This window comes from Eutrigla gurnardus, assembly GCF_963514095.1.
Source record: "Eutrigla gurnardus genome assembly, chromosome: 8".
Taxonomy (NCBI): domain Eukaryota; kingdom Metazoa; phylum Chordata; class Actinopteri; order Perciformes; family Triglidae; genus Eutrigla; species Eutrigla gurnardus.
In genome coordinates this window covers 29,039,241-29,063,732 of record NC_139922.1, presented here as the reverse complement: position 1 = coordinate 29,063,732, position 24,492 = coordinate 29,039,241, and the positions used below count along the sequence as shown (strand labels likewise).

Here is a 24,492-nt window from a genome sequence, read left to right as displayed (position 1 = left end):
CCACAAATAGCTAAGCATTTTCTTTTCAAGGTGAGAGGCTTTGTTTCTCCAAACACACTGCCATGACTCATCATCTCATCACAATGAGATGCCAGAGAGGGAACCGACCTATTTTCTGGGGATTTATACCATTCAGATTCGACGCACTAACAAATTACATTTCTTCAGCAAATCCCAATTTATTTGCATTTGTGAAAAAATAAAAACAAATCCCTAACCGCTGCATAACGCCGTGAATCAGAGTCAGTGGGGCAAAGATTAAGAAAAAGCCGTCATAAAAAGTACCAAAATATTTTTATTGAAAAAGTTTTTTTCCTCCTTTGTAACAATATTAAAAAAAACACTTAATCCCGACTAAACAACAGATGACAGCTTCGTTCTAGTCAGTGGAATGCATTTGTCTTCTTTACAGCTAATAGATTACTTCTATTCTTTTTGTTCTTAAATACACATTTTACACTTTACATGTTCCCCTTTAAAGTAATCAGTGACAGATCAAGATAATCGGATCCTAATAATCTGAAGGGGCACTTTTCTTACTCTCCGTAATGACGGACACACAAACACTCCAGGTGTTATTCAGTCGGTGCTCCTCTAACGGGGAGTTTAGGGAACAACACGTTCACATTCACTGGAAAGGAAACAGATGGATATTACAGAGACGAATATATTACAACAAAGAAAAGCTGCAGTAAAATGTTTTGAAATAGCTGCGGTAGTTTGGATCAGTTGGGCTCGTCGATGGGTCTGCGACAGTACGGACAGCAGTTGTGTTGAAGCATCAGCAGCTCGTAATCCTCACTGTGGAACATCTACACAAACACATGAGAGCATGACAGAATCAATGACGGCATCTTTCTAATCTTTTCCCCGACATTTTTCTCATCTTTCACATTTAAAAAAATATATATTTTCTTGTGTATGTATGACTATATTGTTTGTATTACTGGATGGATGGATGGATGGATGGATGGATGGATGGATGGATGGATGGATGGATGGATGGATGGATGGATGGATGGAGGGATAGATGGATGGATGGATGGATGGATGGATGGATGGATGGATGGATGGATGGATGGATGGATGGATGGATGGATGGATGGATGGATGGATAGATAGATAGATAGATAGATAGATAGATAGATAGATAGATAGATAGATAGATAGATAGATAGATAGATAGATAGATAGATAGATAGATAGATAGATAGATAGATAGATGGATAGATAGATAGATAGATAGATAGATAGATAGATAGATAGATAGATAGATAGATAGATAGATAGATAGATAGATAGATGGATAGATAGATAGATAGATAGATAGATAGATAGATAGATGGATGGATAGATAGATAGATAGATAGATAGATAGATAGATAGATAGATAGATAGATAGATAGATAGATAGATAGATAGATAGATAGATAGATAGATAGATAGATAGATAGATAGATAGATAGATAGATAGATGGATAGATAGATAGATAGATAGATAGATAGATAGATAGATACTTTATCAGCAATGATAAATAAATAGGTGCAAATACTTTTGTTTTGTCACTGATAAATGAATAATAAAATAAATAAATACATCTACGAGGAAAGACAACAGCTGATGAGAAATGAAACTAGGGAGGGAAGAGCGAGGGCGGCGTTACCTTGAAGCAGGCGGGGCACATGGTGATGCTGACGTCGGGCAGCAGCGAGCGGAAGTACTCCCATTTGAGCGGCCGCGGCCAGCGTTTGATCAGGACGTCCCTCCGGCTCATGGAGCGCAGCGCCGAGCGGCTCACCTTGACGGGGACGAAGGTCGAGCCCCCCTGCTGTTTCAGACACACACATGACCAACATTAGGGACCCCACCCGTCCGTTCACCCCCTCGCCCAGCTGCTTGGCCCAGCTGGTAGGATATGAATTAATCATCTCCCTCCCTCCACGTTTCTTACTTCAAAGCTCATTTTGGCCGTAAACGGGTCTTCCTCCGCGTCGTCCAGACCGTCGTCCAACCGCAGGGCCTGCAGCTCTGATTGGGTGTTGAATTAAGAACGGATAGATGAAACAAACATTTATCTGCGTTTTTCTGCAATTCAGGGTTCCTCCACCTCTAAAGTCAAATTCAAGCACTTTTCAAGCATTTCAAGGTGCATTTCCATGCTTTTCCAGCCCCTTCCAGCTGTAGTAAACTCCATCTTTGTATCAATCCAATGGTCAGTATTCAGTCTACTTATTATGTCACTTGTTCATCACATTAAATGAGATGTTATTGTCCTCTAAACAACCAACATGATGTTTGGAGACAGCTTTTTACAGAAGGACCACAAATGAAAGGAAAACTAATTCCACTAACATCCATCCATCCATCCATTTTCTACCGCTTATCCTGTATTCAGGGTCACGGGGGGGCTGGAGCCGATCCCAGCTGTCATTGGGCGAAGGCAGGGTACACCCTGGACAGGACGCCAGTCTATCACAGGGCCGACATGTAGAGACAAACAACCATTCACGCTCACATTCACACCTACGGGCAATTTAGAGTCACCAATCATCCTATCCCCATCCTGCATGTCTTTGGACTGTGGGAGGAAGCCGGAGAACCCGGAGAGAACCCACGCTTACACGGGGAGAACATGCAAACTCCACACAGAAGGAACCCGGGCCGACCCGGGAACCGAACCCAGGACCCTCTCGCTGTGAGGCGAGAGTGCTACCCACTACACCACCGTGCAGCCCTAATTCCACTAACAGATCCACAGAAATATAATCACCAACTATTTTCATCATCTGTTCATCATCAAAAGTCATTTTTCATAAATAAATGTCACAAAATGCTGTTTTCAGTCCCTCAGATATGGAGATCTTCTTTTTCTCTGTTCTATCATAGATGTCATCACAAAGAACACACATTTCAAGTGTTTTCAAGGATTTCCAGCACCCGTACGGTAATTATACGGTTTCAAGACGGGGAGAAAAAACCTTTGTGAAATGATCCCTGGGAGACTAATCTAAAAAAAACCTGTGTTCGTCAGTCACAATGTGGCTGTGGAAGAACACAGCAGACCTCGGTGCCCTTGAGTGTCTGCCGGCTAATGCAGGTTAATCCCGGCACTAGGGCTGCGGCTCTCGGAGGGTTAGTGTCATTAAGATGAGACCGGAGAGCCTCCGCTAACCCTATTAGCTCAAGAGCTAAGATGACTTAGCTCTGACAGCTTGCCCACCAGCGCAGAATCGAGGCCAACGCAGACTAAACAGCTTCTTAGACCTGTCACAAGGCAGCAGGAGGGGAGGGAGGGGTCACGTGCTTGGCTTGGAAAAGGATGTGCGGTGTGTAAGGGCCCCCGGGGTGAAGTCCCCCGGCAGAGTGAGGGAATTAATCATTCATACAAAAGGCCTGCGACTCATCTGTTGTGCGTTTGCGTATGCATTTATACGGCGGCGACGGAGACGATCAAAGGATACCTCCGTTGTCCGTATCCTGCCAGCGAGCGTCCCTCTGATCGGCGTGCGGCACTTCCAAGTCGATCAGAGACACCGCCTCCTCGTCGCTGATGCCCTCCTCCAGGTAGAACTGCACCAGAGGGAGCACCTCTGCACACAAGGGGGCACGAATAAGAGTGTGATACCACACACACACACACACACACACACACACACACACCGCCATGTGTTGGTGTGTCACTGACCATAAGACGAAGCCGAGTAGATGAAAGGCTGCCGGCAGTTGATGCACACGCTGCCCTGGTTGTTGAGCAGCGGGTTGTTGGTGGAGCAGCGGTAGCACATCATGCCCTCGATCAGGTCCTGGGGTAAACACACACACACACACACACACACACACAGACACACACACACACACAGACACATCCACACATCCACACACACACACACACACAGACACACACACACAGACACACACACGGTGTTTACGACCTTTATTAGGAACACTGTAGGAATAAACAAAACGGAGCCGAGAGTTGGGCAATATTCCGAGAAATAAAGTCACAAATTTGCCGATATAAACAAGTTGCTTGGTTCCACTAACTCCTGATGTTTATCGTTGCTATGACAACAAAGTGAAAGCTACCGCTAGCATCTGAGCCCAACAATCAATAAACACCCATAAGATGACATATTTGGCCTCATATGAATAAAACCAACAATAACCATAAACATCATCACCCTAAGGACCTTAACGAGGCGTCACACGTTGGGATGATTTATTAGAAACATAAATAAATGTACATGCATGAGAGAAAAAAACTTGCAAAACTGGCAAATTTGCAAGTTTTTGTCTCGGGATATTGCTCCCCTCTCTCGGCTCAGCGGTTTTTGTTTTTTTTTCCCCGACAGTGGCCCTAATTTGCCGTCGTATATTCACGTTGAGGTGTATTTTTGGGACATATTTAATCCTCTCCTCTTACCTCGCTGTCGTGGAAGGGCTTGGAGCGGATGGTGAGGCTGCCCAGCTCGATGGACTCCTGGAAGCGGGAGGGGATGTGCAGCTCCTGGAGCTTCTCGTAGGAATGCCTGGCCAGTTTATACGCACCCAGTCTCTGACTCTGCTTGGCCAACGCATACAAGGTGTTACTAATAACAACAATAATGGTAATAAAGTTGAGGAAAAGCTGGAGCGGGGATGTTTGATAGGGATGTCTTATTCAACAGGTGTGAACAATTACACTTTTCTGCATTTATAAATAGACGCAACTGGTTATTCTCTCGCCTGCAACATTGGCGTGTGTGTGTGTGTGTGTGTGTGTGTGTCTGTGTGTGGTTATACACTCCTGATCGCCTGGTTCTGTGTTTGAGTTTGAGGAAATCGTTGCATATTTGTATGTTTATGGAGACGGATCGCTAAGAGAGCGGCTCTGAGAGCGGCAACGACGGGTCAACGAGTTGCAGCTGCAACCAGGCAACCCGTCCATCACCTCCCGACTCACCAGCACTCCTCTCCACTCAGCTGCTCTCCAGCTCCGCCCACACACCCAGTTCTGCTCCACTGGTGATAAATGCACGTCCTCTTACTGGGAGAAACTTGTTTAGCGCAGCTTTTTTTGTCCTCCAACATTGTGTTGAATTGGAGCCTAAACGTTCCCGGTTTAGTCTCTGAATCTAAAACACCTCTGTTTTGGCTGCTCGGCCTGATTTCCTCCCTCGCAGGGCCGGGCTTCCCTTCCTCATACTTTGTGTTTGTGGCTGTGGGTGGCTTCGTCTGTGTATGTTTTTCCCTTCAAATTAAAGCAAATTGTTTAGCGTGTTTATGTGCGTACGCATAATCAAAGCATTTGTTTGGATAAGGGAGAGAATGTGCCTCTCGCTGGCATCTTCTCCTCCTTCCCATCATCACCCCCGTTTTCCTTCTCTCAGCAGCAGCAGCACCGTTTCCTCAGTGGCGCCGACTCTTCCCTTTCCTCCCCCACTTTATCATCACCGTCTCTGCCGGTCCTGATTTCACATTTGGCAAGTCTGTTCTTGAGAGGAAATGACCCACACTACTTTCTCCTAGAAATACTTTGCCCGCTATGTCGCGAATGGAAGGATACACTTTGGAGATGCCTGGCGGTATGTCCTTGGTGAGGTTGTTCAGCAGGAACCTGCAGATGTTGAAGAGCGTCTCCGGCATGTGGGAACTGAAGGGCTCATCCTGGAGATAAAGAAAAGGGTTTGAACAATAGTTTCTACTCAAATTTGTGTGGTTTATATATATTTTTTAAAGCTACACCTCTCCCACTCCCCTGCTTATTTGTTTCAAGTGTCTATTTGCACCCGGGTGAGAAAAGTCACACGGCAGACAAGTTGCATTGCATTACTACTTAACTTAGCAACAGTAGCTAAGTAGTCAGAAAGCGCTTTCTGGCAGGAACATGAAGTGACAGTAACAGTAATAATAATAATAATTATAGTAGGTGCTTGTGGTAGGATGAAGGGGTCAAACTCAGGACATTCACCCAGGAGTCTGGGGTTAGAGTCCTGTGAAAAGTACATTTTTACACATTTTCTAACTTTGGTGAAGGAATAAATAGCCACAGCCTTCAGTCGGCTACATATACACAGTATCTAACGTGTGTCTGGTTCTCCTGCAAACAGCATGGTTGGCTAAGGACACCTGGGTGCTTGTCGCTGCCATGCTATAGATGCAAATAGTGCCGTTGCCTTGGTAACGGCATCTGCCTTCATTATCTTCTAGCCATGGTCTAAAACGCTGTACGGTGCCTCACACGACTCAGTTCATTTGAGTGACGGGATGAATTTGCTAACGTAACCACTAACAGCACTTCATCCCAAGAGTTGATCATTCAAATCATTAGAAGCTGCTCAGGAGGGTTAAGGTGAGATATAGCGGTTTGCTGCTCTGGTCTGGATCACAGCGGTGCCTTTCTGTTGGGGGGGGGAGGGAGGGGGCGAGGAGGGCAGAATAGCTGAAACAACAAACTGAGGATGCTTGACGAAGGCCAGGTCACCCACTGAGTGCTCATAACCAGACGCCGCTTTGTTTGTAAGTAGGTTAGGGCTGCAGGGCTCGGAGAAGAGGACCACTGATGAAATCGTCATCATGATCAATCAAGCAGCTGGTTGCCACGGCGACGGGGATCGGAGCGCGTTTCTTGCAGGAAGTGGACCCCTTTTCCGACCCGAGGCACGCTTCAACCCCGCCGTGGCCCGTCTGTGTCATCTTTCTATCAGTCTACACATCGTCTGTAATTAGTGCTTATTATATATTTAATTAAACGTTTTAATAAATGCTTGTTTCCTGAGAAGTTCAACATGATTAATTTCTCCTTCTGTTGTCTCCACCTCAACTCCCCTTTTGTTCACGTTACCCAACAACCTCTGTGAACATTTTTAATTTGTCCTTTACCCCCCGAGTCATTTTTTATTTTATTTTTTTTTTTGGACTGACATAATCTTGCCGAGCCAGACCTCCTACTTGTCAAATCCACGCCGGTCTCAAGACATCCAAGTACAAAAGTTGATTAAAAGCCTGTCTCTGGGAGTATTCTCCCAGAATAAAAAAGAGAAAAATACCATATTTGGAACATGAATGTGTTTGTAGCCAAAACAAAAACCCAAACCCATGAAGCAGCTCCTGTTTCCACGGCTTTCAATCTGACAGCCAATCACACGGACGCCTCCTGATTTCTAAGGCCTCCCCGTCCCCACTTTTTGTCTGGTCCTGGTTTTGAAAGATTAGGAGGTTGGATGAAGTGTGGCGTTCTCACCGTGTAGCGCTGAATGGAGCGATAGACGTGGTAGAGCTCGGCGAGATGCTGGAAACGCTCAAACTTCTTCAGCATTTCATCCCTCTGGGCTTCACTTTCTGATTCAGACACGCAGACGTGGAGAAACAATGAGCGGGAGGCGAGAAATGCGAAGCCGCACAGTAACGTGAAGGCGGGTCTCACCTCTAGCGATGTCCAGACACTGCATGGACAGCATCCAGTAATAGTAGCCTGCATCGTTGAACCTGTTCTCCACCACTGCATTGTGGGTAAGCTGCTCCAGGACCTTCACGGCTTCGTTCTGTCGCCCCGCCTTGTGAAACGCTGCGGAGAGAAAAAAGAAATAAATAAAGTGGTGATTGATGGATTGTTATGACGCGGCCCTCGAGGCGACGCTGGATCTCAGGTGCCAATCGAAGACATCCATCTTTATTGATGGATTTTTTTTCTGGGGCCGACATCTTTGGTGCAAATTTGTCATGGCTGTTGGGTTTTTTGCATCTGTAGCTCCAGATGTTATTTCACAACCAAACGCTATGCAACAGTTTTTTTGGGGGGCTTTGCAAAAGATTAAAAGCAAAAGGCCACCAGACAGGGTTGGAAACAACACAGCTTTCATTAATCAACTTTGGGTTGAATCTCTATTATATCACATTCTTACAAATTTATTTGGATTTTGATTTATTTAGCACATTAAAAAAATGCAAAACAGAAACAGAAGAGACAACACAGTGAAACAGTGATAGCCTCACCTATTATATAATCAATAACAAAATAGGGCATAGAAATAAAAGAATAAAATCATTTTATATAAAATATATATGAAACACTGTGTGTGTATAAAAAAGGTACAACGGCAATCCTGTGTGTTTGAAAGCAATATGTCACATCTGGAAAGAATCAACAATCAGATTATTATACTACAGAACCCTACAGAACATGTGTACTAATACACACACTACCTATTTATACTTCAAGGATACAAGCCAACATTTCCCTGAAAGTCCTTTTCAAACATCGTTATTGCTCCTGGATATCAAAACGCCGGAGCACTTTGACGTTAAAGCCCTTAATGAACACGAGCACATTTCTTCATGTTCTCATCAGACGGTTATTAGAAGCAGCTTGAGGGAGTCGACCCCACCGATGACCCTGCAAACCCCACAGCCGGGGTCGCGACATATTCGTAGCAAATATTTATCAGTCTACCTTAACTGGATAAAAACCACACTCAGCTGCTGTTGGTTAATGTGAGGAAGTAACACCCCCCCCCCCCCCACACACACACACACACACACACATATATATATAACGCAAGCCGACAAAAATGCACTGCAGGAGCTCAAACACCAACATGAAGTCTTCTATGTGCAGCCCAGAACAGAGAACCATGTTTACAGCATGTTTCTTCATTTACAGTGGTGAACTTTTCCTTGTTTTCCATCAGGAGGCTGCAGAGATCTAATATCAGGGTTCCTCCACCTTCTCTAAAGTCAGATTCAAGCACCTTTCAAGCATTTCAAGGTGCATTTCCATGCTTTTCCAGCACCTTCCAGCTGTGGTAAACTCCATATTTGTATCAATCCAATGGTCAGTATTCAGTCTACTTATTATTGTTCATCACATTAAATGAGATGTTATTGTGGAGGGAAGATGGAATTATTCTGGATGGTTCCAGGATTACAAATCCAAGAAAGATCGCTTTTTTTTGGCATTTATTATACAATTGATTGACAATCCCTATAAATCATGTAACTAATCAATAAAGTGCAGGTTTGACTCCAATAAGACTTTCTCCAGGGTTCCTACACCTTTTCCAAAGTCAAATTCAAGCACTTTTGAAAGCATTTCCAGGTGCGTTTCCATGCTTTTCCAGCCCCTTCCAGCTGTGGTAAACTCCATATTTGTATCAATCCAATGGTCAGTATTCAGTCTACTTATTCTGTCACTTGTTCATCACATTAAATGAGATGTTATTGTCCTCTAAACAACCAACATGATGTTTGGAGACAGCTTTTTACAGAAGGACCACAAATGAAAGGAAAACTAATTCCACTAACAGATCCACAGAAATATAATCACCAACTATTTTCATCATCTGTTCATCATCAAAAGTCATTTTTCATAAAGAAATGTCAGAAAATGCTGTTTTCAGTCCCTCAGATATGGAGATCTTCTTTTCTCTGTTCAATCATAGATGTCATCACATACAACACACATTTCAAGACCTTGATTCTAAATCCAAGCACTTTTCAAACCTTGAAAACGTGAAAACACGAAATGCAATAATGTGAATGAATGAGAAATATGAAGAGATATCTTCAAACTAAAGACATGATGAGAAAACAGTCGATGCCTTCAGGTGATGATAAAAAAAGCCCAATAAAACCACATTTTAGCTTCACTTGCAGGCCCTAAAGTATGTACACAACCACTTCAGCCTAGTGTCAACTATTTGCAGGATGTACCAGTGGACGGGAGACAGGCTGGAACCCCGAAGACTCAATTACAATCACTAGTAACACAATACTGTCGTCACCGCCTGACTAAAATACACACAATCAGCAAAATGCGTGACCGCGGGCGAGCGAGCTCCGATACAACGAGGCCCGTTCAGTCACGAGGAGGAGGAGGAGGATTATGTCGAAGAGGAAATATGCCCGCTGCGATGGTAATTATAAATCTATGAGCTGATTATAACTATGGTTACAGTTAGTAATCATCATCAGAGCCGCTTGTAGTGCTGGTGATTAGAGGCATGCATGTCATTCAGTTAACAGGCCCCGCTCGGCGAAGAGGATCATGTTTTACAGTGAACACAGAGAGAGGGGGAGAACATGTCTGCATCCAGAGTTGGACAGACTTCATCACTTCCATATGGAAAACACGCCGGCTGTGAGTGGAGAGCACCGATTTAAAGAAGGGGACGTGGGTGTCTACCCTGGAGCATCACAAACGGGCTGATTGAAAAGTGGAAGTCATGCAAACTCACCTTTCTGCGCCTCCTCAAAGTGGTCGTGCTCCGCCAGCCACTGGGCGTACGGCACGTAGACGTCGTTCCTGAACTGGGGGTGCTTCTCCACCAGTGAGAAGGCCTGAGAGACAGACAGGTGAGGGCAGAGAAGAGCCTTTAAATGCAGCGTATGTGACGGTAATACAGAGAGAACGGCGTCAGACTGCCGTACGGGTTATTCACATTCAGAGAAACATGCTTTACTTCCAGCAGAATCATTGTAATAGAGCAGAGGTCTAAAACCTTTTTCAGGCCGAGGACCCCCAAGGCCTTTAGAGACCCAGTGGAGGGACCCCCAAGGCCTATAGAGACCCGGTGGAGGGACCCCTATTACATATCATATAATGTTCCTTATTAAACCAATAATAATGTGTAGTACAGCATATAGTTCCATGTATAACAGTACTTTGTAATGATGGACGTATACAATGCTATATATATATATATATATATATATATATATATATATATATATATATATATATTAATATAGGTTGTATTCACTTTAAGGTGTATTTTTGGACATATTTACATTTTTGTAAGAAAAAAAGTTTGGGATCATATAATTCTGCCGTAACGCTGCGGACCCTCTAGGGGTCCCGGACCCTCTGTTGAAGATCTCTGCCATAGAGCATTATTAATGAGCTGAGAACAAAGTAAAAGTCCACGAGTTGAGTTGATTTCACACTCAATTAGAACTACGACTGGAGCTCTTCATGCCGTTTGAATGACGGAGCATGAAGAGCTGTTGAAGTCACGGCGACGGATTCATCTAAATGAGCCAAGAAACACACCGGTTCACCGTACAGTGAAGGGAAGTGTGTGTGTGTGTGTGTGTGTGTGTGTGTGTGTGTGTCTCAGGACTGTGAGCTTGAAAGTAATTTAAAGTAACACTTTGTTGGAGAGAAGAGTTCGGGCAGTGAATAGCATCCACATGGCCGTCCCGGTGTCCAACCCCCCAGACACACACACACACACACACACACACACACACACACACACACACACACACACACACACACACACACACACACACACACACACACACACACACACACACACACACACACACACACACACACACACACACACACACACAGCCCTCCCCTCAGACACTCCAGCAGAACGACGCGATCACGACTCCATGTTTCTGTTTTCGGGGCATGCGAAATCACCAAATGTGCATCTTCTGTGACGCCTCTAACTCGATTAAACACTGCGGATGGATTAAGGAAGGGCCGTATATTCCTTCTTGTCTGAGCGGCGTGATCTTGTCCTGATGGGGAGATATTTGATTGGAAGCAGAATGGAGCTTTAAGCTGATACTCCAAGAGTGCTTTGTGCCTCTGATGTGTGGGCATGGATGCAGAGAAACCCAAAGCTGAATGATTAGCTCTGCAGAATGTGTGTGTGTGTGTGTGTGTGTGTGGTTTGTCAGTAGGATACCAGAGGAGATGTATTGTCTTATTGCTTTCAGCTGTGGTTACTTTAACAAACGCGATATACTTTATTCTTTTTAGTGGTTTATGATATGGGTTTATATAGCACAGCCCTGTGTGGTTCACATTATATTTATGCGATTGTCACAGGAAACTCTCTATATATATATAAATATATACACAGTATAACTCATGACGAGCGGAGCAGGTGTGTCTGCTGTGTGCATTAAGTGTGTCGGACCTCTTCCCAGTGCCGGGTCTGCACATGCAGCTGCACCAGAGCCTGCAGGTCTCCCATCTTGGAATAAGTCTCCGAGGCGTAGCCGTGGTGCTTCATCCTCTGGAAGTAGAACGCACACTTGGACAGCGGCTCACGCTCGGCCTTGTCCAGTTTACGAGCGATGTCGATCAGCCTGGGTGGGAGGAGAGAGAGAGACGGATACATCGGGGGGTTACATCATATCACATTATCATCATGACCCCCCAAAAAAATAAGAACCAGTCCGGGTCACGAGCTAAATCAGATTCAGGTTAAAGAGCTGCGGCGTTTATAGCGATGACCCGCTGGTAGCATCACGGCATGCAGACTCCAGGTCAGAAGGAGTCAGTGGGGAGTTCTGATAGGACCCCCGGACCACTGATTTATCTGTTTGCCTGATAAATCAGACTCACACACTCCCACTTTGCACGCATGAGAGAAAGCTAACAGAAAGATTGCATTTCCCCGCGTGCTTTCTTCGCTCTCGCAGCTTCAACTCAGCGTATCAAATATACTTTTTACTGATCCTCAGAGACGGAGGGAGACATAAAGGCTCTGGATATTTACTGTTGCTGTTTTAGTGCTACTGGGATGCAACACAAGAGTTAGGAGCGGCCGGGTAAACAAAGCCGGGAGAAGCTCGGATCACAACACACACAGAGGGAGGGCGACTTCATTCTCTCCTCAGGTCGACATTACACCTCTATATCTTTACACAGCATGGTTGTTTGCTGCTAAATTAACTGCACCTTCAACACAACAAATCAGGCGTCAGGAACGATTGAAAGATCTTGTTGGCTTATTGGCTCCAAGTGTTCATCCGTATCAGATTCAACCTTGAAGTTTAAGGTTTGAGCCTCTGGGTTTAAATGCAGCCCTTTGTATTCTGCCCCGAGCTATCTTAATTCCCAATTCTTCCAGGAGCGTTAGTCTACTCAATTGATGTCTCGACACCTCTGACATTTTAGAAATAGTGCAGAATGTGAACCTTTCTGCCTTTTGTTCAGTTATAGAGTAGAAAATGTGCCAATTTACGAAATCCAAAGAGGAATTTTGGATGACATTTATAGATTAGGGGAAAATCCTGCACGCAACTTTAATTTACTAAAAGGTGAAGCAGGAATAACAGCGTATCTTATGGTGGAGGAATGTTTCCTACAGTGACTGACAACCTACATGTCTTCCCAGCCGTGTTCCCCTATAATGTCGATGGCTTTGAGATGTTCTCCTGCTGACAGGTACATCTCCGCTGCCGCCCGGGGCTCCTTGCTGCTCTTAGCCCAGTCTGCCTGCTTGGTCATCAGGATCCGGGAGCTCTTCGGGTCCGTCGCTCCGACGAAATCCTGCGAGACAGACCAACACTTTTCACACGGATAACAATTTCTAACAAACCAGTGGATGACAGTGAAACTGACTGTCAGCGAGTCATGTAAGGAGAGCATGTAAGTCCAGCTCAGACAGCCAGAACCTCGTGGGGTCAAGGCCCGAGACCGGAGGAAAGAAGAGTCACACAAACAGCAGGCGGCTAGCCCTCCGGTGTCCATCCTACCTCAAACAAACAGCCTGTGGGACCAGATGGCCGACGCAGCCGCATAAATATACAACAGCCACATCAAACACACATACAATCTGATACATACGCACACGCAAATATACAGGGGACGAGTCATAGCGGTGTCATCTGCTCTGGCAACGTGAAAGTGATGCTGACGATCAAAGTACCCCCTACCACCACCACCACCACATGTAAACATAATAAAGCAGTGAATCTATCTAAACTCCAACTGACCTCCTCATCAAACATATGCAAAAAAAAAAAAAACGGACGTTCGGCCCTTATTTCTCTCCGTTTGTGCTCCATTTCCAACTCTAACTGTGTGTGTAAGTTACCCTCGTGTTGTGCACGGATGAGTCTGTAAAAGCACGATGTGTGTGTGTGTGTGTGTGTGTGTGAGCTGATCGGATGATATATGCGGAGATTCCAGTGATGTATGAGGAGATGAAAGACAGACGGTAAAAAGGGGGGAGGGGAGGCTGTTTCAACACAGTTCAGGGCCCCAACTTGGCATAAACTGCACACGATGAGGAAAAACATATGTTCTACACCCCTAAAACATGCAGCGCTTTTCCAGGTCGCTCTGTCCATAGCGATGCAGAAGTATGTTGCACATGCCGCGTAGGTGTGTTTCCCCCCCCCTCCGTCGATGGTTTAATCACCTTGGCGTACTCGAACATGCGCAGGTCGGTGTACATGCTCAGGGCTCTGGATTCGTGGCCGCTCCGCTTGTAAAGCCTGGCCGCCTCGTGGAATTTCCCCTGGTAGGCATAGACGTCGGCCAGGAACAGCTCATTGTCGCTCTCGCCCCGCTTCTTCCTCTCCTGCAAAATCAAGTCAACACAAACACATGTGTGCAGAGATAAACACCCAATTACATGTGGACACACACACACACACACACACACACACACACACACACACACACACACACACACACACACACACACACACAATGGGTCAAGAAACACAGAATGCACTAAAAAAAAAAGTACTGGGCTGCTGGATAAAATCAGCCTCACGTCTGAATCCACAGGATGGTGAAAGAGCTAAAGTCTTACACCATCGCTCATGGTGGAATTAGAGAACAATCAGAACACAATGCGGTACAACAGGAGGCTGTTTCCCCTTATCAGAACGGAGAACAGAAACTTTTTCCTGGCATGAACCAAGCTGAAAAAGAATTTCCTCTGCTCTGCATGCATATTGTCAAGGAATGTGTGTGTGTGTGTGTGTGTGTGTCTCATGATACAGGTTCCTCCCTTGTTCAATCTGTTTTTTTAAGTGTAGCTCGGGGGCAAAGCCGTGCAATTAAATGCATGATGACCATTAATAATTGTGATTGACTGAGTTTCCCCCCGAGCCTTGTATAAATGAAATGATGTAAAGTCTGGTTGGAGCTGTAATCAGCAAAAAAAAAAAAAACACACACACACACACACACACACACACACACAAAATGTCTGCTTGGCTTTACACAATATTGAGTGAAGGGTTTTAACCCCCCACCTCTTAAGAGAGCTTCTTACCTCGATGCTGTTGATGAGCTCCAGGTAGCGCAGGTCTCGGATTCTAATGAAGGCCTGAAATTGGAGAAGACAAGAAATTATTATATTATTACGACGGCATATTAGAACCACTGTAGGAAGAAAAAAAAAAACGAGCCGAGAGAAGGGGGCAATATTCAGAGGAAAAAAAAGTGGCAAGTTTATGACTTATTGTCATAGCAACGGCAAACATCTGGTGTTAGGGGCTATGAAAACAAGTGAAAGCTACCGTTAGCATCTTAGCCCAACAAACAATTAACACCCATAAGATGACAATTTGGCCTCATTTGAATAAAACCAACAACATCATCACCCTAACGACCTTAACGAGGCGTTGTCACACGTTGGGATGGATTCATTAGAAACATAAATATACATTCATGGGAAGTTAGCTAGCATAGATGCTGGTTGTTAATATCGTGATAAACATCTTTTTTTCTCTGAATATTAACCCCCTCCTCTCTTGGATCCATATTTTTTTCTACAGTGGCCCTAATACGCCGTCGTACGTTGGAGAGTGTTTTGTCAGAGTGAACAAGTAAAAGCAAGGTTGCTGCTATTTTTTTTTATGATTCTGTGATCTTGATCAGAACAATGTGTGTGTGTCTCACTGGCCTTCTTGGCGGTGTCAAAGTCGAGTCCCTCCAGGGCTTCTGTGGCTAAATCCCTCCAGTCGCTGTCCGTCACGCCTAGACAGGCGATCTGATAGGCCTCCTGGAACATCTTCCTCTCCAGGTACTGGTACATCGGCGCTGACTGAGCAGAGCAACAACACCACCAATCAACACGACACACTTTACATGAGATAACAGCTGCAAACTCATCTATATTTAAAAGAAGAGCGTTTGCAAATACTGTATATGTCACATCATTGTCTTTGTAGTACAAACGAATCCCCTGCTTTATAGGATATAGACATGATGATGGAACAAAGCCTCCAGACGAGGAAGGGCTGACGACATGCTTCACACCTGAGGAACTTCCACAGCCGACATGGAGTAGACGTGCAGACAGAAGATCTTCGAGCCGTTGTAGCCGACCATGAAGCCTTGCATCTTCTGCTGGTGCACGGGAAAGTTGCTCGCCTTGATGTTCAGGTAACCGTTGCCAGAGAAGCACAGCATGTCCTCACAATGGGTGTTCCAGGCGACGCTGTTAGCATTAGGCTCCTGCAGAGAGAGAGGGAGGGAGGGGGGGAGGGAGTGAGAGTGAGGAAATAATAATAAATGTAAGATGTAGAGGTGACCGTGGAAGACAGACAGAAGCATGTGAGTATATGAACCTAACACAAATAATTACACGTGCGTGTTTCTGTGTTGAGGGTTCATCCACTCAACCCTCTCCCTCTCGGCGCTCACCTGAAAAAGCAGGTCCTTGCTGTTGATGTCGTAGACCATGAGAGTGTTGTGCTCGTCCACCACAGCCAGCTTGTTGCGGGAGGCGCTCATGTCCAGGCAGCGCACCGAGGTGGACAGCTTCAGCAGCGTGATGGGAAACAGGTTGTCCACAAATATCTTCAGGATCTACCATGACGAGCGAAATCAGAAAACAGCGTCAGAATTTTAAAAAGTAGTGCCGATACCAAAGCCAGAATTGGAGATGCCTCCGACGCAGCTGGATCTGCGAGTATACGCAAATCCGATATCACGTTATATAATTTATCGACTCATATATACGATGCACAAAAACACATTTACATTTAGCAGATACAATAAGTACATTTGTTGGAAGAAAGAACGTTAACTCACAGCTGGTATAGAGATAAGTACTACGTTTATTTAATTTTATTTATGTTTTGGGAGGGGGAGGGGCGGTGGCACTCGCTACACCATCCGTACTGCACATCTGCAAACTAGTACTACACATCTGTAACACACTTGTGCACCATATTTTTTTTACTGCTACATTATGAACAACAAATCCACGTTGAAAGCAAAGAGCAAAAAAGCTGTTAATGAGTAATATTATGATGCATTCAAGCTCAATCCAATAAAAAAAAGTTGGTTTGAGGTAGATTATGACATTACCACGATGTGTTCAAATGTAACCCTGTTAAATTGTGTTTCTCGGCAAGACACTTAAATCAATACAGTTGTTTAAAGGAGTTGTTTTTTCTCAGCAATATAAAACAGATGTTAGAGAGATATTCATATCGGTGTTGGCAAAGATGAACGTTCAGGTATGGGAACATCTCTAATAAACTGTTACGTTCATTCCTGGAACAGCGGCATGTGAGCCTTTAGAAATCTAAGGTTAATATGGGGAAAAAACCACTCACGGCTCCATTCTTTAACCCGACCAGAAGGCCCTCTCTGCCCGGCGGACCACCAATCACTTTGATGTAGCGAATTAGAGACTCCATCACCCATTCCTTTTCCCTGACACTGGTGAAGGACAGACACTGGAGCCTCTTCTCCTGCACGAGAGCAGAGCGGGGGGGGGAAGGTGACACCACAATCACATTCACCACATGAAAACACCAGCAAATTATTCGGTTTTTATTTCACTGTGTCTGTTCATCAAACCCTGAACCCTAATTAAACATAAAGGTCTTATAAATCTAAGCACGCTGTTCTTTCAAACCGCGGCTCAACAGCAGAATGCGACGCTGTGAAAATAAACAATGACTTGATTTGACACAGCCCGTTTATATGGGTCTGAAAAACAGCCGTCTGAGGCATTGAGACACAGGCACCTCTGTCACACACAGACAGATTTAAAAGGAAATAACCTCTGTGTTATGGCTGCTCCTCCTCCCTACCAGCCGCTGTCAAACACACACAGAGACAAGAAGCAGAGAGGAACCCCGAGAGACACCCAACTGGTTCAACAGACTGTGGTCCTTCCCTTTCATTCAGCTGTCTCGCTTTCTCCCGTTTGAAGAGGGGAGAGAACGGGCGAGAGACAGAGAGCCTGCAGAGCGCATGCACAGCTGGAGCCTTTTTTTTGCAAACTAGGCAGAAACATCTGGTAAATCCAGCAATCCCCGTGATATGATCATTTTTTTTCTGTTTGGGCTGCTATTGAATGGCGAAACACACTGACTCACTCCGCTTCCAACAAGTTAATCTTGCCCAAATGTCTCTTGTGCAATCTGTCAAGTGTGCGTTAGTGTAATTTTACATAAGAGTGTCACTGCGGGTCAGTAGGAATGAGTCTGGGAAGCACAACTGAAGGAAAAGCTGTTTGTGTCATTACGAGAGGGAAAAACCCCAAAAACACAAACAGACTCTAGAAGCAAGCAAGCAAGACCTTCATAAGTAAGCACATTTAGTATGAGGGAGTGATTTCTTTTTTGGATGCTTTGTTTTTATGACGTAACCGACCTGACACAGGATGATATGCTGGGAGCAGACCACCAGCAAGTTGCATTCGAACTTCCTGCAGATCTTCTCCTTGGTGCGGTAGTGCATGTCCGAGGAGTCGTCCGAGTACAGCTCGTAGATGAGGATCTTCTCGGGCAGCTGGATGGCGAGGCGGTTTCTGTAGATGGCGATCTTCTTCACCAGCTCACGGCACTTTATCCTCACTAGGGAAATGAAGGAAACGAAGTTAGAGAGTGGACACGCTGGGAGGATGACTTTTATTAAGTTAGCCAAAGCATCCTGTTGAAATTAGCTGTTTTTCTTTGGCCAGCGCTGATTGTTAGAATCCCAGCTATGGCATGCTGCTCTTCCTTGTATGTGTAAAATAATAATAAAAAAAACTATGAGCTGTCATCACACCTCAATAAAAACTAATCCTTTAATATCCACCATTTGAAAACCCCTTAAAAAATAGAAATAAGATGAATATTTAACATAAAATACTACTGGATCACGGCTCTAACCGCGATGCTTCAGGACACATACGGCACATTATTAATAGCTCGTCTATCACACACTCAATATCCCGCCGCTACACTTAAAAGTGCACCTTTTTGTTCGGTGATGAGGTGCTGGACGATGACGTCGGTCATGCTGTCTCTGTAAGCGTAGCGATCCTTGTAGAGGCCGTGAACTGTGCTGAAGGTGAGCTGGTAGCAGGCGATGGTCCCGTCCTGGCAGCCCAACACCTAAGAGGAGAGATAACAACGTAGCAGTGCATCCTATTAACACCTCCAAGAAAAGACTGAAAGAGTGGGAAAATGTTCCTGTTGTTGAAGCGCAGCCGAACTGAGAGAATCTGCCAGCAACTGATTCCCTCTCTCTCTCTCTCTCGTGTCTCGTCACTTCAAAATATGTTGAAAAGGAAGAAGTTGCTAAGGTGTTACCATTAAATAAAACGGTCTAAATCACATCGAGAAAATACACTCTGATTCGAAGCTTTATCAGTGATTTGCATTGCTTCTTCTCTCACTCTTATATTAAGCACTATTCTTTAAGGCAGAGATCTTCAACAGGGGGGTCGTGACCTCTAGGGGGCTTTAATCCCAACCTTTATTTCTTCCAAAAATTTAAACATATGCAAAAAAAACACCTTAACAAGAATACAAACTATAATAAGCAAATATAATCTGCCTATTCTTTCAATGTTATGAGGTGAAATAGTGATGTAAAAATGCCGATATAAAATTAAAATATGTTCTGTAAATATATGAATCTGTCAACAATTATTATTTTAACAGCTTAGCAAAGTACTTTTATACATGGTGTTATAAGCTGCAGTTCACATTATTATTGGCCCGGTTTAATAAGGAACATTATACAACATGTAATAGGGGGTCCTTGGCCTGAAGAACGTTGAAGACCTCTGATTTAAGGGCTATAACTTCTAACACACAAAGCCGTGGACCCACCACAAAGTTGGAGTCGGGCTTCACCCGGCACGTCCACACCCAGGCATTCTGCTCCCCGATGGTGCCGAGCCGCACTCCATCTTTGGTGTAGAGGGAAGCCTGTTTGTCGGAGCCCCCCATCACAATATACTCGCCCTTGGAGAAGTAGCTGACGCAACAGGGGTCAAAGGTGAGAGTCCTGTCTTTTCCGATCTGAGCGAGACAGAAGAGAGAAGTGGACGTTTAAAATGAAGAGGAGTATTTTCTCATATGTAGAAAGGGGGGAGGGGTCTGGGCCAACACCTCCCACTGTCTAGAATGACACACATCAAAGTCCACGGTACATTCAAACATCCCCTTTGAGTGTGCGATGAAAAGAGAGACATAAACGTTTTTTTTCTCCTCTGGTTTTGAACAAGCGCTATTGTATTAATGTTCAAAGTCCAGTCGCGCAACATATCAAGTCCCTCAAGTCGGTGCATCTGTTTCTCCTCACTGAGGGGGGAAAAAAAAGAAAGCTGGCTGACAATCAGTTACTTTCTTTCATTGCAAACAAATCCTGCTGTTGTAATCAAAACAGAATGTTCACTTAAATAAATAGGCCGATGACAATATGTGAGCCGACTGCAGGGTAATGAACAGTGCATATTTGTCTGTAATTACGGTAATGCCCGCAGGGAATTTGAGGAGGAAGGAGGGACAGTGAGGGGGCCATTAAAGCATAGCGGGATCACTTCTAGTGTAATGTTATGGTTTCAATAGAGCCTGACAGGCTGATTTCAACAGGAAACACAGGCCTTAAGTACAGTAAAGTGTTCACGAACCCATATATTGTGGACAGAAAACAGACTTCAGTATTGTTGTTACTTATTGCTACATAAATTGATACAATGAGCTGATAAGCGTTTCAAATTACCGTTGGTTTTCTGGTATTTTCCATGCAATGTCATGAGACTGCTTATATTTAGTCAGGGTTGCTCATCTAAAGGCCTTCTCAGACCAAACATATATGCCCTCATTGTAACTTTTCGACAACAAATATTCCTATTTTCATTTTGTTTTCATCCCCGATGTGAAAAGTCCTGTACTGCAACAGCTTGTTGCGGTGAATCATAACATACATGTAATTTTGGGATTCATGCAGCTGTGGTATTCACCTGCTTTCCACTGAGCTGGTAAAAGGACAGCTTCTGACCCCAGTCTGCCACCGCCAGAATGTCATGGTGCTCATCCCTGTGAAAATACAACAAAAGTGACTTTAAATCGGGCGTAAGTACTCCGGTCAACATACTGCAGTGACGGTGATAATAAAAGTACAACCAGGGACACATGGTGAAGCCCTTTCCCCTAACAGGTCATTGCATTTATCTTTATTATCATCGTCTACAGAAGGCCTCGGTGTGCTGAGCAGATTTCACCCTGCTGAAGCGTCTATGAGCAAGACACTGAATCCCTAGCGGCACTATTCCCTGGCTGACCTCAAGCTCCAACCTCCTTGTGATGACCAATTATATTCTATGACTCTATTAGATTTTAAAATTGAAAAATGGGACTCTCCTGGTAAAATACCGACCCAATAATAATACTAATATATCTGGTGCATCTTGTTCTTGCTCCTCATCACTCCCCTCCTTTAACCTTCCTCCCTGCAAAATCCTTTCTCCCTCAATTAACCTGTCCGGCAGGCCTGTGTCACGGCTACAGCTGTGCTCCTGGCTTTGGCTGCAGGGGGCATCAAAGCACATGGACAGCTGCTCCCAGGCATCATTATCCTCTCCCTAACAGCAACACATGCAACTCTCGCTGGCTGACCACTGCCACCTGCTGGCCGCACACAGGCGAATCACTTAAAATGCAATCTCCTCCAGACAGCACATCATTTCTGTGTGATGACATGGATGGATAGTGTTATATTGTTAAAGATCCATTGCTTAGCTTTACTCACCACGCCTTTCAAATTCAAGCACTTTTCAAGCATTTCAGGTGCATTTCCATGCTTTTCCAGCCCCTTCCAGCTGTGGTAAACTCCATATTTGTATCAATCCAATGGTCAGTATTCAGTCTACTTATTATGTCACTTGTTCATCACATTAAATGAGATGTTATTGTCCTCTAAACAACCAACATGATGTTTGGAGACAGCTTTTTACAGAAGGACCACAAATGAAAGGAAAACTAATTCCACTAACAGATCCACAGAAATATAATCACCAACTATTTTCATCATCTGTTCATCATCAAAAGGCATTTTTCATAAAGAAATGTCAGGAAATGCTGTTTTCAGTCCCTCAAATATGGAGATCTTCTTTTCTCTGTTCTATCATAGATGTCATCACATACAACACACATTTCAAGACCTTTATTGTACATCCAAGCACTTTTCAAACCTTGAAAACTCCACACTAAAATTCAAGTGTTTTCAAGGATTTCCAGCACCCGTACCAACCCTGTCCTTTAAAAAAATAGTTTAGGTTGAGTACCCTCACTGTGGCTGATTGTATATTTAGTTTTTAAATGACAATAAAATAGCATGATATTTTTTTCCTACTATGGTATGGTGCAATAATACAACAGGACTAACTTGGAGGGGTTCCAGGCTATGGACCAGATAGGAGAGGAGGATCCTCCTGGACGCTCTATCTTGACCTTCTCCTCTCCGTTCTTGTTCCGAATGCTCACCACTCCGTTCATCATGCCGAGGGCCAGGTACTGGCCGTCGTTTGTCCACCTTCAAATCACGAATGAAACCCCGTTCAACTTAAACCTCACATTGAAGTGTAAAAAAAGTTGTTACCGCAGACACGTCACTTACCCACAACATGTGATTTTGCTGCTCACTTTAGTTTTGTTCACAGATTTCTGCTCCGGTGACCACAGACCTAAAAATGTAAAAAAAAAAAAAGTACTTAGATGTCCGTAGCTCCCTGGGGGCAATTTCACTTTTTTGAAAATATGGATTTATAGGTCTCAAACTCACCAAAGTCACCAGAAGAGCAGGAGGCCAGTTGGTGAGTGACAGGGTTGTAGGCAACACACTGGATGGAGTCATTGTGTCTACGGATGAAACCAAAAAGACGGGCGTAACGCACACTGCAAAGACACATTTATACTGAAGGATGACTAAAATGACACTTACGTGTATTTTAAAATACCCTCCAGTTTGGACGTCCAGATGATGATGCTTTTGTCTGCTGACCCGGAGGCAAACCTTTTACCTGCAGGAGAATGAAGTAACTAAGGTAACTAAAAAAAGTAACTAACGATGATGACTAATAAAGGAAACATGTTGCATACAAATGGAAAGTACCATCTTTAGCATAGGCCACGCAGTACACTATGTCTTTGTGTCCTTTTAAAGGCTGGATAATAGCTCCATCTGCCACGTCATAAACCTGCAACAACAATATGACATATTAAATATCATAATGCATCTATTCTGTCCATGTGTGTCGTGGCTAATGAAATAAAGCCTTACCAGGACACGAAGCCCTGCAGCAATGATGAGTTGGCTGCCATCTGGCTTGAAGGCAAGGTCATAAACACTGCAAAAGAGAATGTTTTTAGAGCTTAATTATCAATTATTTCATTAGTAAATCAACAACAATGCATGTTAAAGTCGTATATTAAGGAAACATGCCTAACAAATAAATGTTTAAGGGGATTCAGCTCCTCAAATAAGAGGATTTGCTTCTCTGCTCGGTTTCTTTTAATAATGATATCTTGATATCAATCATCCCTCACTTTATGTCTCCGTTTGTTTGCATTTTATATAGTATAGTCACTGTTTGTTTATCGTTTATTGTCCTCAATGTATACACCTTAGTCACCAAGAAAAAATCCTCGTTGGTGTAAAATCCTTCTTGGTAATAAATCTGTTTCTGATTCTGAATATATTTGGATGCATCTCAGGATAATTTTACACTGTTGGTCAGACAAGAAGCATTAAAAAAAAATGCAGATTTTTTATTTTTAGATTACTGTATGATTTTTTTAACAGAATAAATAGTATATAGATCTTTTTTTAATTAAAGTTTTAAGCTTCACTATTGTGATCCATAACGTTCGTACACATTACAGCTGCAGCCGTTGATAAATAAATAAAACACATGCAGTTATGGCTGTTAATAAACTAAAAATATAACGTGTCATTCACAGCAACCAAAAGGTTGTATTTAGCTACCAAGCAGCAACCAAGAGCTAACTTCTCGTTCACCATCAACGGCAGCTAGCTAGCTCAACGCTAACGTTAAGCTAGCTAGCTCACGTAGCTTACGTGCTACACTATTAACAGAACAAACATGTTTGCCTGACAACTAAGATGAAACGATAGTTAACCATTTTTGGGGGGAAATTTCATATATGTGAACGATAACCGAATTGCCTGGGAAGCTAACGCTAGCTAGCCGGCTAGGTGGCTAACTGTAGTTTACATAGCAACCGCCGTTGCTACCCGCCTAGCGTTCCGAGGTTGACAGCGCTAAAAAAAAACACACACACACACACACACGTCGAGACGCTCACCATTGATCCCGAATTGTTTCCTTCCACGCAAGAACGGCTCTCATGTCCACCTTTTAACGGCCCCAAAGAAAAGAAACGAGAAGAAGAGGAGAGAGGTTTGTGTTTAGTATCAAAAAGGTTTTTTTCCCCCAGGATTCGTCCTCCTCACTGCGCAGACTCGGAACTGCTCGCGCGCTACT

At 44.1% G+C, this 24,492-nt stretch overlaps 1 protein-coding gene across 1 annotated transcript; it reads right to left on the bottom strand.

Annotated features, from left to right (window-relative positions):
- Nucleotides 1-326: 326 nt before the first annotated feature.
- On the bottom strand, nt 327-24,447 carry ift122 (intraflagellar transport 122 homolog (Chlamydomonas)). The gene is made up of 29 exons (XM_084015442.1): nt 24,314-24,447; nt 23,268-23,334; nt 23,100-23,184; nt 22,929-23,007; nt 22,770-22,846; nt 22,605-22,671; nt 22,374-22,520; nt 20,950-21,025; nt 19,814-20,005; nt 18,952-19,090; nt 18,363-18,565; nt 17,315-17,452; nt 16,395-16,559; nt 16,008-16,205; nt 15,652-15,792; nt 15,019-15,072; nt 14,152-14,313; nt 13,111-13,277; nt 11,917-12,088; nt 10,216-10,318; nt 7,407-7,547; nt 7,224-7,321; nt 5,547-5,647; nt 4,425-4,590; nt 3,687-3,804; nt 3,463-3,591; nt 1,953-2,029; nt 1,665-1,829; nt 327-812 (listed from the first exon to the last, which is right to left on the bottom strand). Exons 1-29 carry the CDS (start codon nt 24,355-24,357, stop codon nt 726-728), a joined length of 3,558 nt encoding a protein of 1,185 aa, XP_083871568.1. The 5' UTR covers nt 24,358-24,447; the 3' UTR covers nt 327-725.
- Nucleotides 24,448-24,492: the final 45 nt, after the last annotated feature.